We start from the raw sequence: 22,421 nt of genomic DNA on the forward strand, positions 1-22,421 counted from the left end.
AACTACACTATGACCAATTTGTTACCTTTTTGACATACTATACTTAGTTACTCTGGTACTTAGTTATTTTGGTATTTAGTTACTCTAGAATTTAGTTACTTTGGTACTTAGTTACTTAATATGGCGTTTTGGGTTTTTTGGACACACTATGTCAAAAAAGTCCAAAAATGGTCATTGTTTAGTATGGTCAAAAATGCCTAAAAATGCCTTAAAGTCACACGTTGAGCATGGTCATAGCAATAACATTTTGCTCTTTTTTGCATTTGACTGCAATTATCCATGCACAATATAATTAGTTTGAGGCCCATACGTCAGTGGTGAAGGGCAATAGCCAGTCAGCCACTTCTATCCAAATATAACAAAGTGGGAAATCAAAAAATGTAAGGCTTATTTGGGAAACAAGGAAGAAGTAAGAAATATACCGTATTATCCACTTACAATACACTCAGTTACCACACACACTCTGAAAATAGAGCAGGAGTACCAAGATGCAATTTACTTGGAGGACAGCCAGGGGTCCATTTTATCTTTATTTTAATAATAACCTGGCTTCTCTTTGTCTTACTCGTGCATGTTTAGCAGTAGCAACTGACAGTTACCCGCATTATGCCATGGGCACGAACGTATCCCCATGCCTGGAAGACACCAAGTCCATGCTTTCCAACAACTATTTTAAAATTTGGATTCATCAGACCATAGCACAATTTTCTACTTGGTGTCAGTCCATCTCAGAGAAGTCGGTGGTGTTTCTGGATGTTGTTGATATCTGCCTTTTCTCTTTGAATGGTAGAGTCTTTTTTGTACAATCGTTTTTTAGATACAGGGCCACCTGAGGGATTGAAGTTCACGGGAATCCAGTGTTGGCTTTCAGCCTTGCCCCTTAAAAGCAGAGATGTCACCACACTCTCTAAATCTTTTAATGATGTTATGTATTGTAGATAGTGAAATCTCGAAAAATTTGCCATTGTGCGTTGAGAAACATTCTTAAACTGTTTTTGATTGCCTCATAGGCTTGGACAGTATCCATTTCACCACACCTCAAAAACCAACCCTAGACTTAGATGTCTTTGCCAACTACAGGCCCATCTCCAACCTTCAGTTTATTTCCAAGTTTCTGGAAAACTTCACGACCATCTACAGCACAATAAACTGTTCGAGAAATTTCAGTATGGTTTCCACTTTTCACACAGCACTGAAACAGCTCTGGTCAGGGTCACAAACAATGTACTGATGGCAGCTGACACTGGCTCCTCTTCTCTCCTCGTCCTCTTCGACCTGACAGCAGCATTTGACACTGTCGAACACGACATCCTCCTCAACAGCCTACACTCAGCCATCTGTCTTTCTGACTCCGCTCCAGACTGGTTCAGGTGTTATCTCTCAGGTAGCACTGAGCATTTCTCCTGGGGAAACAGAAAATCCCAGACTCACCCTGTGACCTTCGGTGTCCCTCAAGGATCAATCCTCGGCCCCACCCTGTTCACCCTCTACCCTTGGCTCTATCGTCAGCCAGCACTGCTACGCTGATGACACAATCCAACCCCGTCTGCACCCCTGCCGTCATCAACACTAACCACCTGCCTGGAGGAGATAGTGGCGTGTATGAAGCACAACTTCTTCCAACTGAACAGCTCTCAAACAAAGGCAACTATACTCGACAACCCACACCAGATCCGGTCATCCTTCATGAGCAGCATCACTTTTTTTGGCCAAGACATTCCTCTCTCTCTAACCGTCATCAATCCCACCTGACCTTTCAGGCCCACATTAAACATCTGTGCAAAAGCTCATTCTACCACATCAGGAACATTGCCAAACTCCGTCCGAAACTCTTCCTGTCAGACGCTGAGAAACTTGATCATGCCTTTGTCTCTTCCAGGCTGGACTACTGCAGGGCCGGATTAACCATATGGGCAACTGGGAAATTGCCCAGGGGCCCCAGACCTCTAAAGGGCCCATGGCAGTGTGGGCACAAGCAAAATATCTGTTTATCTCTCACTTATATGTTAAAATGTCCATCAGAGCCGTTGCTCAAAAATGAATTTTGAGGTGATGGTGATTTCTGTTGATGAGCTGAGGACCAAAAAGCTACTTGATTCTAGATTCTTGTTCGTCTTCTAGATTTTTGTTTGTGTCTTGTCTTTCTCTGTGATGGCTCGATCAATTCAACACATTTGTGCTGCTGGGAATAGGTGTTGAATAAATAAATAGTGGATGCTTTGAAAGTGGTTGCTTACTTATTTTTTTGTGAAAATTGAGGACACTTCCTTCCCTATCTTTTTCTATCTTTTTGTACGGTGTCCTTAAGTGCCTTCAAAATAAAATGTATTATTATTATTATTATCTATGTAGTGGGTCAATCTTTCCAGATTATACTGATGCTGATGTGGTTTGTTTTCATAATATCATATGTAAGTGAGTGGCTTGACAAGAGGACTTAGTGGTGCATTTGTAGTTCTATGAACGTTTGCACATCTGTACATGAAAATGCACTTGATGACAGTTAGTTATTGATGTATTGAGTATATTAACTGTATATTACTGTCATTTATTCTATATTTTGCCAGATTATGGTGATTCTTGGGTCGTGATGATGGGGCCACTAACTTTATTTATCAGGCGGACGATGTGCAACATTACATAGCTTATTCATGAAATATAAAAATGCGTGCACCATATTTAGTAATAAGCAAATTTCCATCTGTAGTCCCTAAAAACAAGTATCTACAACAAAATACAGAACACAATAAAATACAAATACTCTATGGGTAGACACAAATTCAAAAAATGCTCTCATAATGAATGTGTAATGGTCTGCGTGTCTTGTGTGTGCACTTCCTGTTTTATTTTGTAGTTTTGGTTCTTGTATGTTGTGTCTAGTTTCACGTCTTGGATTTCTCCACATGCCTGTGTCTCATTTGTGATTAGGCCTTCCCCTTGTTATACCCTGTGTTTCCTCCTACCCTTTGTCAGATTGTCTTTGTTTCTGCTTGTTTGTTGGATTACTCTGTGGGTTACTGTTTTGTTGCTTTTGGATTGTTTTTGCCTATTTTGGACCTAAATTAAAGGTAAGATTTTTTTATTCAGCCACTTTTCTTCTTCTGCGCCTGAGTCCCTGTAGCGTCCCTGTCATTTCAGAATGACACCTTACACAATACAATACACAACATAAACTGCACTATAATGAGAACAGATTCTACTACGAATATGGTTAAACGCATTCAACATGAAACAATTCATTATAAATAATACACAATCCACTATCTATCATTTAAAGTTTGATGTTTCATTCAAAAAAATAGCAAATCAATAATTATAATAATATAAACTTGAAAATTCCTTCTTGTTTCTTACCATAGTTACATGACATCTGCAGGTCAGAGATGACCCTCAGAAGGTTGTTCATCTGATTGGTCCGCTGCTCTGTTTCTATGATACTGTCTGATGCTGGATAGGCCGAGTCAATGTAGATCATGTCCAACAGGTAGATCCCTGGCGGAGACAACAGAAGAAAACGAATCGCAACAGATGACACAGTGAATGCCAGTGCTGACACCAGCTTTTATTTCACAAAATGCTAACAACAGAATCATGATGATGAATCAAAAAAATATAAATTCAATTATCATTTTGGTAATATTAAAAGCTTTAATGACAGAGAACATTCGTGAGGATCCATACAATAATAGCGTGCTCCTTTGGAAGGAAAAATGTGCTCTGCTTTCTTTAATCTGCCTGTTAGACTATGACGTAATTTGAGTGCAGATTTTTTTTATTCCATTTGAAGGGCTGCATGTGATTCCTGGCATCCATTATCAAGAACTGGAAGAAAACCTGTGTTGAGTCACCAACTTTCCTACCATTTGTTTTAATTACTATTTAATGTGACTAAAAAAACAGTCGACAAATAGGCCGATAGATATTCAGATGTTGCCACTTTGTGAGCTACATAATTATTCAGTGTTGTTCTATAAACAGCATTTTTTGGGCCATTGCTTTCACTAGAAACCATAGCAATGAAATTGTATTAGGGTGAGCTGTGTCGAAATGGGCTAACAACCACATTTGATGCACAGTGCAGCGTGACATATCAGTTACTTCACTTTTCACACTTAGCTTTACACATATTTTGTTGTTTTATACGTTTTCAGCATTTTTGATCTTTTTTTTTTAGTCAGCTCTGTGTCTTAAAATACTGAGGTTAGCCAGTCAGCTAGGCTAACTGGCACCAGACCCCCTGCTGCTTCCCAAGCACAGAAATGTGCTGCCCACTGGTGTGTAAAGCATGGGTTCAATTCAGAGAACAAATTCACTGCTCGCTAGTGGTTTTCATACTGGTTTACTCAGTTGGAAACCAGTATAAAATGTATACTTGTATTAAGGAAGCATACTTAATGAATGCCCTTAGAATCATTCTACTACAGTATAACCTACCTCTCTTCTATAACAATCTTAAAAGCCACTGGGCTATCTAATGTAGAGGGTAGACTTTTGCTTCATGCCCCTGACCTTTACAGTTGTCCTAATCTAGGGATGGGCAACTGGAGGCCCGGGGGCCACATATGGCCTGCACCCTCACTTGAAGTGGCCCTCAGTACAACTGTACATGCATTTGAGCATGAAATCTTAAAAGTGCTGTAGATGGATAGTTTCTAACTAGATACAAATCTGAAAATATGGATCACAGTGTCACTTATCATAATGGTGATGACTGTTGTAATGTGATATTGAAATATGATTCTAAATAAAGACAAAAAGTAAAATTTAAAAAAAATTTAAAAAAAGAAATCTTAAAAATGCAGTGTAAAAATGCACAAAATTACTACTTATATTAATGTTGGTCTGCTGTTCTTGCACTGTGGTTATGTTTTATTTGCATCAAACCTTTTGTATTCCTATTTATACTGTTATACATGCATTTGAGCATGAAATGTTAAGTTACTGCACTGTAAATGTATTAAAAATTGCAAAATCTGGTTAAGTGCACGGTCCTATATGTGGCCCTGTAGTAGTGGCCCCTTCCAGCATTTAAGTTGCCCATCCCTGTCCTAATCTTAGTGTATGTCTTTATTGATTAGTGTAATTAGACTACTGTCTATCTCTTATGGTCCGCCTGTTCAGAGGACAGAAATGCTGGCTTTGGTCCCTTCCAGTTTAGGGGTGTCAACACAAGAGCTTTATTATAGCAGAGAGCCAGTGTGTCTAAAGCAGCGGCCATCAGGGTTTGTCTTGGATTTGTCTCTTTTTTAGTTGGACATGTGAAGCTGTTACATGTTTTCTGTCAAGGGTCAAAAGTTAGTGCAGGGGTAATTTATTTCTCCAGCTGTGATCAGGGTGGAGACCAGAACACACATCCAGAGAACTCAAGTTCTAGCTGTGACCATCGTTTTCCCTGAAATATGAAAATTGTATATTCTTGTAGGGTCCAGTTAGTTGGTTTTAGTTGGTTTTGTCACTACTGCATTGGTACAGATTTTATTTATTTATTTATTACTATATTTCTATAGCACCTTTCAAAACCAGGGTTACAAGGTGCTTTACAAAGTACAATACAACAGTTAAAACAAAATGGTACATTGGGTTTTTAAAAAAAAAACAGCTGTCAAATTTTGTTTGACTTTCAGTCTGTCTGGTGCTACCAACTTGTGTTGTGTTATACACCAAGGATCCCTCTGCAGGGCAGTTATTGTGAAGTTACTTTCAATATTGCAATCTCAATGTTACCCTGGGCTAACCATTTGTGTTTTCATCACTTTAGAATAAATGATGATCAAAGATGTTTCACAGTTTGAGGATTTTAATCTTTAACATTTTCATTCAGCTGTTCACACAATACAATGTTCTGAGAACATTTGTCAAAACTGACATTTCACAACAGCATGTGGAAAGGTATGATTTCATCTTTAAACATTTCAGGAACAGAAGTTGAAGAGGTGGAGCGAAGAAAAAAGCAGGCAGAACTTCCACCATTGTTTATACAACTTTCAGACAATGTTATTGCCAAGATGTTAAACTGTAAAGGTTCAACTGCTGAGGGCATGGCAAGATTGAAACCAATTGTGGAAATATTGACTTCCACCTCAGGCCATGTTTGGCAGTATTTTAGCTGTGCTCTGAAATGATAAAAGAAATAAATATATTCTAAGTCTGGAGCTTCACTACTGGCTCACTGCTGACATGGATAACTGCAGCCTATCAAAGACATCAACAAGACAAATCAAAGTCCAACAAAAATGATTCCTTCATATATAAAAGAAAACAACATAGAGCCTGAAACTTGAGGAACAACAAAATATTTCATAAACCTCTCGCATTTCTCCCCCTGCTACACCCAGATCCCATTGAGATATACTGGCTGTTCGTGATATCAGCTGTGCTGGCATCTCCACCCTAAATATTATCCACATAACACAACACGACATGCTAAAGTATTTCTTGATGATGTCATCAAAACAGAGCAATGAGCGTGTGGTCTAATGGCTTCCAGCTGTGTTCTGTGTGCAGAGCCATACAGCTTTACTTTCTGGCTCCCTGTTCACTGAAGCAGAGCCCAGTGACGAGTCATCTACCATCTCATTATATCACGCAGACATTCAATCATTCTGCTCGTCACTCGGGCCATAATACTGCTGCTTCACAATGTATAAAGCTTCTTGAACATAGAGGCAAAAACATTTATTGTCTTCTTGTATGATACTCCTGATTATCTGATATTGATATTTTGCAGAGCCTTCCTTTGGTCATCTGTAACCAAGTTTATGCTACATATACTGCTTCGCTCATATAGCTACTTCCTCTGCTTTTATAAAACATTTCATACTTGATGAGCTATAAAAGAGGTGTTGGTTGCTAATCACCAAAATTGAGACCTCTGTCAACTTGAATGATGGATATGAATGATTGTTTTGTCCAGTTAGAACAGGGGTGTCAAACTCAAATACACCATGGGCCAAAATTTAAAACTTGAATAAAATTGCGGACCAACATTGAACAAATAAACCTTTTAATATATACCAAACATGTTTTGCTTTAACATTAAATATGGAACAGGCAACGCTTATAAACATACAATATATAACTAAATAGTGCAGACATGCAAAATCAAATTTCAAATAAAAAACACATCAATGTCATTAATTTATTAAATAAAAACGAAATAAAAATGGTATGCCTCTTTTCTATTTGCATCCTTCTGATTTAAATATCAAAATAAACTTTTTCAACAGGTTAATAAATTCTGCCTTTCTTTTCGCCATTTTTGGGAAGGGGTAGCTCGGAGACAGCTCTAGCTTGAGGTTGCTATGACGACTGTCACTGTCAGAGGAGTGCGTTTCTGGGTCCTGTCCTGATTGACGCGGCATTGTGGGATTTGTAGTATTAGCTGTAAATGTGCTGTATAATACCGGCGGGTCAGCTTTTATAGTACAATAATAAGATAATAATTTGGTATTGCCTCGCGGGCCAGAGTTTGACACCCCTGAGTTAGAACTTGTTGATATGATGCTGGTGATCTGTCCGGTCCAGTGTCACTCTCACACTCTTTCTGATCACTTATTTTAGAACTAAATATTATATGCATCTACAGATATTTGTGTGGTAACTCTTAAAGGACGCACACAGATATGAAAAAGAAAAAAAAGAAAACACAGTCCAAACATGAAATGGCGTGTAATCCAGAAGATGAACTGTGAAACTACAGTGAAGGTTTAGATATGACAGCAGTGTCCCCTGGAACGACAGCAACTGAACTGAGGAGAGCCTGCAGCTGTCTCTTCAATTAAGATACTCAATTGCTGAAATCCTATTGGTCCCTGGATCAGTAAGATGTAACGTAATGTCGTGGGGACCGCATGCACAGCTGATGGTGCGAGTGGGTGACCTTCTGAACATGAAAAGCGTCATTTATCTCCTACAATTTTAACGCCACCAAGATGATTGATATGTGAAATTAGGTGTGAAATGTGTGTATGTGTAAAATAGCGTGTCAATGGGTGCTTTTCTAATCTATTCCTTGTATACTTATATTTCTAAAGTGTTAAATACAATCCCATAGACATTATATCTCAGCTGCAGTAAAAACTCATTAATATACTTATCACACTCAGTATGGCCCACTGAATTATACAGTATATTGTTTACAGGTTATGGGTTATTATGAATTATGTGATGCAATAAAGTCTATGGATGCACATTCAGCCCCATTTTGATAATCATACATCCTATTTTTTTGTTTTAATTTCTTTCTTTTTAAATAAAACCCCTTTTTGTATCACTACGCTTCTAATCCACAACATGGGTCAAAAATTTCATTATGGGGTATTGTGTGTATAATTTTAAGGAAAATTTTATTCAATCAATTTTGGAATAAGGCTTTAACTTAACAAAATGTGGAAAAAGTGAAGCACTGTGAATACCTTACAGATACACTGCATGTGTGACAAAATGATACATAAACATGTTAAACATAATAATTATATGAGTGTTTGGCCTCTCTTATTGCTAAAGTAACTATTTGAAACAAATTACTATTATTATAGTATTAGGTCATTTAATTTTAAATCAAATTAGGTTGAATGAGTCATTTTTGACCCATGTGTGTGTAAAATTGATGTAAAAATACAAAAACTATTTTTCGTCATAAAGTACGAAAGGAAAAATGGATATAATGCTCAGTTGTAATTAAAAAAAGATATTCAAAAAAATACTTGGACTATTCAATCATAAAATAAATTGATTTAAAAAGATAGAGCACAGAAACACACAGCCAGCATGAAATAACATGGGAAATGAATGCAGGTCATTTTTGACACATGTTGTACATTAGAAGGGGTGTCCGTATGTTGTGCATCAAAGGGTTAAAACAAAGTAACAAAGTGCCTCACAAGGTTAAAACAGGGTGAGACGTTTGTATAGAGTGAGAGAAAAGCACCCTTGAGTGCATCAGTATGAAAATAATGGCTGACACTGAATTGACTGCTTATGGTGTGTTGGAGAGGGAGTTGGGGATCCAGTGGATTAGTGGTGATGGAACCTGGAGCTGCTGAGTCATAATGACAAATGTTTGAATGACTAAAGACAGGAGACTTGTGCACTGGCATTTTGCTAGTGTCCACCTTTCTCCAGCCAATCTACTCCATGGTATTTCCAAATGACCTGCCACTTTTTAAATTAAAATGTATTTGAATAAAGCCATCTGATCATTTCCCTGTAAAGGTTTCTGGAAATAAAACAAAAGCACAAATCAACATTGGCATCACTTCCCAAATTGGAAAGTTTCTCCAAATGACTCAATACTAACCATCCTCCTTGGCAATCTGACCTCTCTTACACAAAGATTTGGTTTTTTATTCCACAGATAAAAGCTTTATCATATATCACATGCAATTAAAAACAAAAAGTCACAGAATGTGTATTGAACGAGTTACGTAACCAGTAACCCTTTAATTATGTAACTCCATCTCTGCTTTTGGCAATTTTTCTGCCTGGTTTCACAGATAAGAAGTAAGAGTTGTCTTAAAACCAGGTGCTGTAGTGACATTCAGAAAATTCATATAGCAGGAAATAAATATTTGCTTTATTAAGATACAGTGGAGTAAGGAATCCAAGCTTTTCTGTTCTTTGATGTGGTAGCCTGTCCAGCCATGCATGTGAATACCCAATGCTTTAAAAAGTGACGCCAGAGGGTGCCCATAAGTCTGCATATGGGACCGGTTGGGACTTAAAATGAGAGCCGTGCGGAAGCAATTCCTCCTCAGACTCATGAACCATAAATATGCAGGCTCGTCCCAAATGTTGACTATTGTAAAGGAATGCAAAGCTTAGATTGTTTACTGCTGACAGCTAACTGTGTGTGCTCTGTGTGTTGAGGCTTAATTGTAAAACTTAACTGTTAAATGTTTTAAACACCATCTCTAACAAAAATATACTGTAATATTTAAGGGTAAAATCTTTAATTTATGCTGCATTTATAAAGCATTTTCTTTCAATTATATGGCATACAGCGTTTCTTTTGACGGAAAAACTTTTTATTTATACGGTAAAAAATGGCAATCTTAAACGTGAAATCAACATCATTTTACCGTAATATTAAAAAAAAAGTTGAAAAAGTTCTGGCAACCACAGCTGCCGTTTTTTACCGTAAAAACAACTGTTTTTTTACAGTGTAGAAATAAACTTTAACTTGACTATGTAGACTAGAAAAATGATTTCCCTTCAAGAAAGGCTACCTCCAGTTCCTACCGTGAAAATCCATTCATTTATTGTTAGTGCTGAAGAAGAAGAAAAACAATCAGGAGAAACAGAGGTAAACATCTGTCTTGCCTCTGGCTCCCCTCAAAGTGCAGTAAAGGCCGAGATCCATACGCCCCAAACCTATGACCTTCCTGCACACATGAGTCTGTCAGTGAGCTGAGCTCCCCCCCCAAAGTCTTCACTGTGAACACAAATTCAAGTTTCTCGGTACGAGTAGAAAATTGTTAAAATGACATCACGTCACATGCGCGATTGGAGAAATCGTGGTTTGATTATTTTCCTGTGACATACGTGACGTCATTTCAACAATTTTCTACTCGTACCCAGAAACTTGAATTCGCGTTCACAGTGAAGACTTCATAGTCGTAGAAATTAGAGTTGTGTTTACAAGACCTCTGCACTCACAGCTTTTAGATTCATGCTCACATAAAAACAATTCTAACCCAAACTATTTCTCAGACTCACGTATATGAAAGCTGAATTTTGTGTACAACTATTTTATTGACATACAAATGTTTAACATTACGAATACGAATGGTTGGAATCAAGCACACATCTTTTTGACAGCTATCTAACTCCATAGACTAGGAGCCTCTGTCAAATTATTCAATTATGTCCCTGTTGTTGTCAAGGGGAGGGGGAAGGGGCGTAGCCAGGGCTCACTGCTTAATTTCTTCAAAAAAAGAGGGACGTCAAGTCTCTGGGAGGAAGAGAAAAAGATTCAAACAGAGAAACAGGCGTGAGCTCTCAGCTAATGACTCATCACGAAACAAAAGATGGAAAAATCCTCTTCTGCAGATGAATGAAGTTAGTCAAGCAGAGCTTCGGTCTGGGACGGATAAAAAACATCTTGCTCTGCAGAGACAGAACACTTTCCAGAGAACCGATTCTGACAGCAGAAAAAAAAGTTTTGCTGACAAAACAAACAAATGCAGAGGAGTTGAGGAATGACTAACTTGAGAGGAATTGGAGACAATCTTGCCAGAAGGACAGGGGACACAAACAGAGACAAGTAGAGGTGAGTGGGACAATTGTATGAGCCAACATTTTCATTTCACGTGTTTCACGCTGAATATCGGACCCTGTTCTGTACCCACTCTACCAACATTCACAAATTGTTTTAATCTTAGTTTTCCTGCCCTTAAAAGGAATACTTCCCCCTAAAATAACAATTTTTAGATCAACTACTCACTGGATGTTGGCTTGAAAATCAGGACTATGATTGATATTTTATCAGTGCTGCCTATTTTGACAGTTTGACTGAAGTTAACAAGCAGTAGGTGACATGATTGACACCTGCATTCTAAACTATTCTTTCGCCACACTGTAAAAAAAAAAAAACCTGTTGTTTTTACCGTAAAAAAACGGCAGCTGTGGTTGCCAGAACTTTACCGTAATAAATACGGTAGAACTTTTTTTAATATTACAGTAAAAAGAAAAGAAGGCACTGTTGATTTCTCGTTTCAGATTGCCATTTCTTGTTTTGCCATATAATTGACAAGAGAATACTTTATAAATGAAAACTCTCATTTTTTATACTAGTTTATTCTACAACAGTACATAAAATATTTTAAGCAGCCTGTTGTTATTCTGGTGTAGACTCCAGACTCCAGTTTGACTGAATGTGAAACTGCTCTTTCACTGATCGAATCACATAGCATTATTAGGAAGTTTGTGTCATCAATATATGTGTATTTTTTGTTTGCTTTGTGAATAAGGGGCCTTATTCACAAAGCATTCTTAAGAAAAAAATGCTTATTAAGTGTCACTTTGCTCTTAAGAAATTTCTTCATGAATACCAAATCTTAAATTTGGTCTTATCTTTTCTTTAGTTGTTTTCTTAACTTTCTTCTTAAGTTTTTTCCTAAGATGCAAATGAGACTCTTGAAAACAAAGTTCTTAGATTTCTTCTCAAATTTCTTCACAACTTTAAGAGAAGCCCTCAGCAGTCTGAAAACAGCTACAGTGAAAAGATATTTACTTACTTTAACTTATTGTATGAGATTTATTTGATTTCTCTAATATTTAGTTTAGCCCTAGACATTGTGTTAACACATTTTGTTTATTAAAGTTGGTCAGAGTAGTTTTTTGTGTGAATGTATCACATAAAGCTTATTCTGGCAGTTAAATGAAATGTCCTTTCAGTCTGTGAGCCTGTTCCTAGATTACACTACAATCCACTCTTAGTAAATCAAGGAGGCAGTTGTTATATTTGATATTACTTAATTAATCACTATGAACACATTATGTAAGTAGGCCAAGTTACTGAAACCATGCAAGTGACCTTAAGCTAAAAATCTAAGAAGGTCCTAAGTGAGAAAACTAAGAAGGTCCTAAGACATATGACAATTCTTAAGAAAAAAATGGTGAGTAGCATTTAAGAACATTCTTAGGAACATCCCATCTTTTGTTCTTAAGTTTTATCTTAAGAACAATGTTGTGAATCCGGCCCCTGGTGTCCCCTCCCATGTGGTTTAAAAAGCCTGTCATGCCTTTGTGCCCAGATGCCAAAATACATTCGCGAGACAGGCAGTTCCTGCTGGGTGAGCGTGTGTGTGGGTGAGAATGAATGAGCACCAGAAACAGACACAGTGACAAAGATACAGAAAAGCAAGCTGGAGACAAAAAGGGATAAAGCAGGCGTGATACATTCATTTACCACGTTTGTCTCTGCAGAATGATAGTGACGTCTACCACAGAGAGCTGTGTTTGTACTCGTATATGTGTCTGCTGACACCTTTTACAAGTTTGCATTACAGATGGTTTTAGGGGTCTGGACTGATTTTATGGGTTCTATGCTGCATTTCCCAATGACCAGAGATATGACAGATGCCCTGACACAATGTAGCTATGGACAGACTTCCCAATTATCTCTACAGATGCAGTTTCTAGACCTGCCGTTTCTGAGAGAGTATGTGTGTTTGTGTGAACAGACAAATCTAGTCATGTAATGACTAGGGACCAATGTGGGTTTTTTTTCACGTGCTTGTCCTGTGCTTTCTCCCAGGCAACACTTTTGCTCTTCCTGGGGAACCCCGAGGCATTCCTAGACCAGAAGTGTCCGGGAAACCCTTAAACGGGATTTGCCTAGGCCTATAACCATTATGTCGACTTATCATTCCATATATAAAATGAACATGATAGTTTATTGTGGACTATTGTGCATAATTGTTTTTCATGTTGTACCCGCTGCATTTACCATCACCACAATCTCCCGCTCGTTCTTCCTTGCTCGTCCACACACACAAACACAGACTGTCCTGCCTCTTAAAGGAGCCACGCCACTCTTATAGTGGACGCATTACAACGCAGACTTTGTGTTTTTTTAGTAATATTGCAAATGTTTCACAGGCAGTAGGATTAGCCAAAAAATCTCCCAAAGAGCTGGTTATATATTATTTATAATATATAATAATATAATATTTTTCTCAGTGCAATTTCTGTAAACAGAGCCTGAGAGTCTATTTTATTTGTTTTGATAGTTTATTTAGGCTTTATTTATCTAGGATGTTTTAATATACTATTCCACATTTAAATTCCAATGTTTAATAGTCTTGAGATTTAAAATTGGAAAAAGTTGTACTCAACGATACTATCGTTCATCGTGATAGTTTCTGGGAAAATATATCATCCTAAAAAAGTTGTTATCGTGACAGGCCTAGAGTCGCCCATCTGAACCATCTCAGCTGACCGCTTTCGATGCGAAGGAGAAATGGCTCTACTCCCTCTGCATGACAGAGTACGCCCATTGCTGCAGACTGGAGTCTCATCTAAAAATGTACTCACAACACCATGAGTCACATCATTGGTTTCAAGTTCAATGTAGAGGATTCTGACATATATTGGAAGTTGTATCCAAGTTTAGTTGTATCCACTAGCTTACAATGGGTACACAGCTGAACTTGCTAATCGGAGCAGCAGTGGTCTGGAAATGTGATCCCTCTTTGTCTGTGGCCCAGCAGTCTTCAATAGTGACTACAAACAGAGAGTGGTGGCTGTCACAGGCCTAAGTAATTGAATTGGTAATCAGATAAAAAACAAAAAAACATTTCAGTAATCATAAAATGCTGAATATTGCATCGGACGATCCGTCCATCCCAAATATGGATATATTACTTCAGTGAATAATGTGACAGAATTGACTGATACTCTCTTCCCTCTCTGTTCCAGAAATAATCTTGGGCCAGGTGCAACAGGACTGTGCCATGATTTTCCCTTTAGTGGTTTTACTGGTGCTCCTGTTGCTCTCTGAAGCCAAGTCCTCCCTCCAGGGACACAGGGGACCGGAAATCCTGAGCAGTGATGAGATCCTGCATAGCGAGTTTATCTATGTGCCGAAACGACAAAAACGTGCCGTGGTTGATCACAAAGGTTCTCAAACAGAGAAATGTTCTTACACGTTTGTTGTCCCCGAGCAGAAAAAAAAGGGGGCCATATGTGTGAACTCCATGGAGCCTGACGCCTTGCTGGAGAACCGAGTCAATAAGCAGGAGCTGGAGCTGCTGAACATTGAGCTGCAGAAACATCGACAGCAGATTGAAGCATTGCAGCAGCAGGTTGAGGTGGATGGGGGGCTGGTCAATGAAGTCAAACTGCTACGTAAAGAGAGCCACAACATGAACTCCAGAGTGACACAAGTCTACATGCAGCTGCTGCATGAGATTATCCGCAAACGAGACAATGCTCTGGAGTCATCACAGCTGGAGACACGTGTGCTAAACCACACAAATGAAATGGTGAGGCTAGCCTCACGCTACCATGACCTGGAACATAAGTACCAGCATCTGTTGGTCCTCGCTAATAACCAGAGTGCTCTCCTGGTGCAGCTGGAGGAGCACTGTAAGCAGCGAGGGTACTCGTACGGAGCGGTGCAGGACAGGAGCCGCCCTGCCCGTCCCAACATCTTGCAGACGCCAGTATTGTCTCCTGGAGGTTATAGACCCTTCCATCCACCTACCTATACTCGCCACACCAACAAGCCCTTTACTAACCACATACAGAATGACCAGAACTCTAAAGCATTACCACTTCCACTGCCCACAATGCCAAGTGCTACATACACCTTTACAAATAAGGCCACTGGTAAGTAAATGACCACACAGACACCCACTTTTATGTTTATCTCCATTATTGCAGCAGACAAAGGTCACACCAATGCTGCTGTCTGCTGCTACAAATTTTTAAATCATCTCCATTTGATGTTTCGCAAAACTATTAGCTTCATTCACAAACAGTGCACAAATCTACTTAAAGCATGCATACAAACATTTAAGCACAAATCAGATAATAATGACCCTAACCAAACACAGGCACAAACCATCAACACCGAGCTGTTTAATGTCAGTTATAGAGTAACTTTAGCCTGGGTATACCCATACTGCCTTGCGCGCTCGATTTCATTTCAAACCTGCAGGCAGTCTGGCAACGACGGCCGTTTCTTAGCCCCGTTTTAGGGATCCAATCACAGAACGGGGAGGGACGGTAAGACGATGACGCGTACTACTCGGCAGACGGAAGCTTGTAGTTTTGTAGTTTTCTTACGGATCCAACATGGCTGCAGCAGACGCGAAACTGTCTTTCGATCTAGCTCTAGATGGCGTTTTAAATAGTTTAGAGCGAAAGTTGATTTTAAAAGAAGAACAACATTTGACTTTACACTCCTGTTTCACCACCAAAAAGGATGTTTTAGCTTTGCTGCCGACAGGATTTGGCCAAAGCCTAATCTACCAACTAGCCTCGCTACCGCTCACTGCTGTAACGCCGGTGATCTCGATATGAGGCGGGGGACAGCAGAGCCGCCCAGAGACCTGCAGCAGCTTGTCTACAACACACACACAAACACACACACTGCCGGTAGACTGTGAGCTGAAACTATAGAGCAGCCAGAGCCAGAACATGCTGCAGAAAAACGTTACAGAAGCAGAATTGAGCATTTTAGTCTCAAAGTAGAGATGGGCTAGTCTGGCTAGCAATTTCTGTCGCTCTACATACGTCATCTGGTATAACTGATACGATTGGCTAAGAGCTACGTACAGACGCTTATGATAAGACATTCGTAGCGCCCAATAAACAGCTCTGGAGGATCATAAACCACGGCTCCTATACGGAGAAATGAATGGCTGGTGTCCAGACTAATCTCATTTGTGATTAGTCTGGCGTTAGCCAGGCTAGAGTAACTTAGCATTTAGCACTTATTCATTTGTAAATCATTAATAAGTGGATTTTACAGGCTGCTGCAGTTGAACGGATTTCATGTCGAGTCAGACTAACAGATTTACATTCAAAAGGAAAGGCACACGCACACGCACACACACACACACACAACACTATAGAATTATAATATTGACAATATCAATATCAATATGCAATATACACTTTTGTTAGCCACCATTTCATCTCTCTTGCAGATCCTGTTAAAGACTGTCTAGAGGCTCTAGAAGGTGGACACACCACCAGCGGCATGTACCTCCTCAAACTACTCAAGGGCAACAGATTCATGCAGGTGTGGTGTGACCAGAGACACGACCCTGGTGGCTGGACTGTCATTCAGAGGCGTCAGGATGGCTCTGTGAACTTCTTTAGAAACTGGGAGACATACAAGGTATTTTTAAGTACACGAGCATCGAATGACAAGGTTCTGCTGTCTAGAAGCCAGAAGCTGCACTGATGTCAGCCTCCAATCCACAGAGATTAAATCGAGAGTGTTATATTTTAGGATTACAGGAAAAGAATCATTTAAACCTTTTTTTAAAGTTAATTTTCTAAATTAAGCACACACCCTCAAAGATCAATAGAAAAAAATGTGTCCTTTAATTTGAGCCCTTTCATCAGCCTCCCTGGCTTATTAGTTGGTCAGGAACTGCCAGGGAGGGACATTAGGTGTAAAAAAAAAAAAAAAGTGGCAAATGTATTACATTTTCAGGAAATTATTACAATATCAGGTGCTATATGCCTTAAGATTTTGATTAGTTGAAACACCACTACTACTACTACTACTGCAAGACAGCCCAGAGGTGAGGACACAAGGTCTCAGCTAACTTTTAAAGCAACAGGACCAACACCCAACAACAGACAGTATCCATTTAGGAAACAACCCTCCAGCCTTTTCCTGCCTTTCTTCACAATCCTTCTTATTTATGGACTGGTAATGAACTAGGCATGAATTAATTTAGCAACAAGATTTTAAAATGTAATCAGTGATTTGGTTTAATGTGTGTTATTGTTGTGATATCTGTAGGTTATTAGTTTTCCACACCACTTGGTTGCCACTGTGGCTACAACCATACATGACAAGTGAGCCTAAAAAGTCCACTACCCTTCCAGACTTGCCTCTGTTTCACAAAGTCTTTTTTGTCATATAGGGTCTTTTACATCAATCTTTCTAAAAGGTGAAAATCAAATTTTTGGTTGATATTCAAATCTGCTACTGCAAAACATGCTGATATTTATATTGAAGAAAACAATCTGCTTAGGAAATCTTTTTCATTGTGAAAGATGTGTGTGACACAATCCATGAGATCATAGCAGCAGAGCTGCAGCTCTGTTCAAGCAAACCAAGCATGCTCTCAGTGTTGCAGCCAGTGCATTAATTCAAGGCTGTTTCCCAGTTACTACTGTAAATTCTGGTGCACACAGCGAAAGATTTAGTTGCCAAAAACTAATATCCTGTAGCCTTCAGTGACATCATCCCAACAAGGATACATGGTAATGGAAAATGGACTGCACTTATATGGTGCTTTTCTAGTCTAGTCGACCACTCAAAGCACTTTACTAGTGATGTTCCAATGAAGCTTCATGAACCATTTTCTTTTTTTTTCTGAGCCCACTAGATGGCGCTCTCTGTTCAACAAAGAGCTGAAGTCACACTCAATTACCATAGCTTGAGCTTTTTTCTTTAAATAAAGAGCGCCATCTAGTGGTCTCAGAAAATAAAGAAAATGGTTTATGAGGCTTCATTGGGACATCACTAAACTTTACACTACAGACATAATATGAATACTCTTCTTGCTACTTGAAACTCATGACTAAAGCACAGAGGAGTACTTCCAATCCGTCCCAACCTCAATTAGCCAAAACAACAGTTTAAGCCAATTTCACAATCAAGTTAAACCCATGTGTGATTTCATTGAAACCAGCGACTCAGACACACTGAGCCCTAGTAGAGAGGATATTAAACATGTTCTGCCATAATGCCAATGGTCGCGGTCTCTCACTCTTACATCGTACCATTCTTTCTCAGATGCTTAGGAAACAGGGGATATATGCTGCTGGAATTGGCTATATTCAAGGGGAAGAACAACAGTCTCTTGTAAATTTTATGAGAAGTGAATTGCTGTAGAATTTTCTCTTAATTCATGTTTTACGAACAGTAGGAAAGGATTACTCTTGACTAATTCAATGTCTTTCCATTTACAGCAGGGGTTTGGAAACATTGACGGTGAATACTGGTTGGGCTTAGAGAACATATACTGGTTGACCAATCAGGGCACCTACAAGCTGCTGGTGACTTTGGAAGACTGGAGCGGACGCAAGACCTTTGCAGAATATGCCAGCTTCCGTGTGGAGTCGGAGTCTGACTTCTACAGGCTGCAAGTGGGCCAATACCATGGAAACGCTGGAGACTCTCTTACTTGGCAAAACGGAAAACAGTTCACAACGCTGGACAACGACCATGACGTCTACTCAGGTCAGTGGAATGCAGAAAGAGAGAGGCCAGAGAAACTGTTGGTGGACTTTGTGTTGTGTAAGTGATACTGAAGCAGCTGTCAATTCAGAACCTGCTTTTCATAAAGGATTGCAGTAGGACTGGACTGGGCTGGGAAAAAATGACTCCGGCAATTTTTCCCAGCCCTGCCAACTAAAATCAATCACACACTACCGATCAGTAGTGATGTGCCAATGAAGCCTCATGAACCATTTTCTTTATTTTCTTAGCCCACTAGATGGCGTTTTTAGTTTAAAGAAAAATGCTCAAGCTATTATAATAGAGTGTGCTTTCAGCTCTTTGTTGGGAGGAGTAGTTGACCGAAAAATGACACGGAAGAAACGGAAGAATAAAAAAAAAAGAATAGTCCCGGTGAATAGTAGCTAGTGTGCTTTTGCAAGCAAGCACACAAAATTAAAGATAACTAAAACCAATCCTGATGTATTTACACATTAACAGACTAGCTATTTTTCTGTATCCATGCAAACAATCTGTTATGCATCAAATTTAGTCATTTTAAAAATGTGCATTTCATATTTTAGTAATCTGAACTACGAACTGAGATGTGATTGAGGAATAGCAGAGATATTCAAGTGTACTTGCATGAAATCTGGTTGTTTTAGTCAAGATTATGCAATAACATACTAATGTCTGTAAAGTAAATGATATATATATATATATATATATATACTTGTTCAGATACAGAACATGCCAAGATGGTTCTGTCAAGATGGTGATTTGCAGTTATTGTTAATGTGACTTGAGCTACCACTGCACTCCATCTAATCTTAAATACCACTTGCTAATCAGGTACACAGCTAATGCACATAGTCCAATTATCCTCCAAACATCTATTGCTGCAATCCAATAAACACTGTCGAGGATAAAGGTCAGCATGAAATCATTTGGATCACACCCAACTACATTACTATACTTATGAATTGCCTTTGAGAGCTACCACCATATCAAAGATACACAACTTGTATTAAGATTGCACAAGTAGTTGAGGATTTGGGACAGACTACAGCGGTTGCACTCACTGGAGTTTTGACTCGGCAATCACAGTTGCCTCTCGATCCATGTTCTAAGTGCAATTCTACAGTTCTACAATGTCATTTAGCAGATGCTTTTATCCAAAGCGACGTACATTTGAAAGTTAATACAAAACAAAAAATGATGAATACAAGAAACAATACAAGAGTAAGTGCCAAGGGATAAGTTTGAGTCCATTAGGAAGTAAGCATGTGCACATTTGGGTTTGGATGTTAGACGACAGAGGTTGAAGAGAGGAGGTTAGAGAGGAACAGAGAGTGTCTGTGGCCTCATTAGGTTGGCCAAGACCTCATTTGAGAGCTAGATTGGTGTAAGGGTCCGAAAGTTTTGGCGAAAAGGAGACCCATTTCGAAGGAACTTGAGTGTTCTTCAGTAGAGACCGTGAATTGAATAAAGAAGTGGTCTGATAGATGTAAGGGGTAACAGATTTGCTGTGGAGCATTTACTAGTCAAGATCAGATCTAGTGTATTGTAGCATGTCAAGCTGTGCAACAAAGTTCCCCAGTTGGCACCCTGGCGGGCGGTATATGATGACCACAATGAGTTTAGCTTCTTTCTGTGCGGATCCAGTTTTCGGTCAGAGTTAGCACTTGTATGTTTCTGTCTTGTTTACAGCCGATTGGCAGTTCCATACGCCAAAGGTGAAGGAGGAGTGAGTGGGTGAGGCTTTCCTGAGTGTGAGGGGCTGTGGCTCAGTTAGTAAAGCGGTGGCCCATTGATCAGAGGGTTGGTGGTTCGATCCCTGACCGTGGCAGCCTACATGTCGAAGTATTCCTGAGCAAGATACTGAACCCAAATGGCTCCCTATGCTGCGTTCATCGGTGCATGAATTCCCAATTCTGGTGCAGGCGGCACCAGTGTAACCTCGGCCACCAGTATGTGTGTGTGAATGGGTTAGTGTGCGCAGTCTTCAGTGCACAGTCTTAAGTGCAGTCCATTTACCAAGGTTCTCAGGGTTGCATCGTCTGTGTTGTCTGTTGTTGGTCTGCATGACCACCAGCCCAATCACTTCCCTTTCCATCTCCTTCCAAAACACGCTGGACATCAGGTAACAAATGTATTTATAAAGATAAGAAGAGAAGACATACTGCCACATACAGCCATAAGTTTTTATAAAAAAAATTTAAAAAATCACACAATCATAATCATCATATGTGGCTTATCCTACTTTCATCCTACTTTCAACAATCTTCCTGTGTGTTGCTGTGGCATTGTGCAGCATTTGTCCAAGTGAATTTAATGATCAATATTTATAACCCCTGAATGAACCGAAGACAAGATTGCTAGACTACCAGTTGGTGTGATTCGATTTCCTTGTGCCTCCAGGTAACTGTGCTCATTACCAGAAGGGAGGATGGTGGTATAATGCCTGCGCCCATTCCAACCTGAACGGTGTTTGGTACCGTGGTGGGCATTACCGCAGCCGTTACCAGGACGGGGTCTACTGGGCTGAGTTCAGAGGGACAGCTTACTCTCTGAAGAAAGTGACCATGATGATACGACCAACTGCAAACACCTTCCATTAACAATTCAGTCCTTAAAAATTGTACATGTTTTACTTAAACATTAAATGATCTCTATTTAGAAAAAGCAGGAATCCTCGATTTGCTGGAATATGTTATGTGACTGCTGCTCTGTGAGGGCTTTTGGTGATTTTTGTGCTCACTTCATTTTGTTGATGTACAAAACCATAAAACTTACAATAGCATCCATTTGCCTGTATAGAACAAAGTCAACATTACATTGATTGTATGTTCATGTAAATAAGTAACATAGGAATTTAAATATAATTATTTAAATAATATTTAAACATTGCAAAATTTAAGTAAATCCTCAAACCCAAAAATTAGGGTTTTTTATTATTGTCATTACACTTTATTTCATCTATTCATGAAGGTCTTCTGGAAACTCAGTATATGTAGTTAGTATATTAGGATATTCAAGTACAAAGTTTAACATGCAGAATAGAGTTAAAAAGGTAAATTAAAGGACTTTGGACAATTTGTCACCTACAAATGTGTTGTTCAGTTTTGGGTTGTAATAAAAGAGACCCCAAAGAGTCAGCTGTTCATTTTGAAATACAGAATAACCTTGCTAACAAAGCTAGCTAGGTTGTGCTAGCACTAGCTGATAATTTAGTGCCCTCTTCCCCAGGTCCACAGTCTCAAGTTATATGGTCATGTTATCTCACTAATACACATCTTTTATCTTGTTTGTTCTTTTGCGCATACCAAAACCTGTGACAACCAACCATACATATATATATGCAGTTTCATCAAGATATTTTTTATAGTTGTATGTTACAAATCTTGCAATAAAGTGATCTTATATCCATCAGTTTCGCTCTTTCATGACCTCAACCTTTTCATTACTTCAACCACGCAAGATCCCTTTCCTTTCCTCAGAGATGAGA

The 22,421-nt window shown here is 39.1% G+C and overlaps 2 protein-coding genes across 2 annotated transcripts in view; one reads left to right on the forward strand and one right to left on the reverse strand.

Moving 5' to 3' along the window:
• The window catches only part of ralgps1 (Ral GEF with PH domain and SH3 binding motif 1), a 59,524-nt gene that overhangs the window by 18,684 nt on the left and 18,419 nt on the right, over positions 1-22,421 (reverse strand). Inside the window, exon 9 of the mRNA XM_059357844.1 lies at positions 3,355-3,492. Coding sequence (XP_059213827.1) covers positions 3,355-3,492 — 138 coding nt within the window. The remainder of the gene's footprint in view (positions 1-3,354; positions 3,493-22,421) is intronic.
• Positions 2,984-22,113, forward strand: LOC131992312 (angiopoietin-related protein 2-like). The gene is made up of 5 exons (XM_059357845.1): positions 2,984-3,068; positions 14,422-15,333; positions 16,659-16,852; positions 18,667-18,937; positions 21,335-22,113. Exons 2-5 carry the CDS (start codon positions 14,457-14,459, stop codon positions 21,532-21,534), a joined length of 1,542 nt encoding a protein of 513 aa, XP_059213828.1. The 5' UTR covers positions 2,984-3,068; positions 14,422-14,456; the 3' UTR covers positions 21,535-22,113.

This window comes from Centropristis striata, chromosome 19 (genome assembly GCF_030273125.1).
Source record: "Centropristis striata isolate RG_2023a ecotype Rhode Island chromosome 19, C.striata_1.0, whole genome shotgun sequence".
In the NCBI taxonomy this organism is placed as follows: Eukaryota; Metazoa; Chordata; class Actinopteri; order Perciformes; family Serranidae; genus Centropristis; species Centropristis striata.

Coding starts and splice junctions, on each gene's coding strand:
- LOC131992312 (XM_059357845.1), top strand. CDS start 14,457: ATGATTTTCCCTTTAGTGGTTTTACTGGTGCTCCTGTTGCTCTCTGAA. Junction 16,853..18,666: donor GAAACTGGGAGACATACAAG/GTATTTTTAAGT, acceptor TTCCATTTACAG/CAGGGGTTTGGAAACATTGA. Junction 18,938..21,334: donor CGACCATGACGTCTACTCAG/GTCAGTGGAATG, acceptor TTGTGCCTCCAG/GTAACTGTGCTCATTACCAG.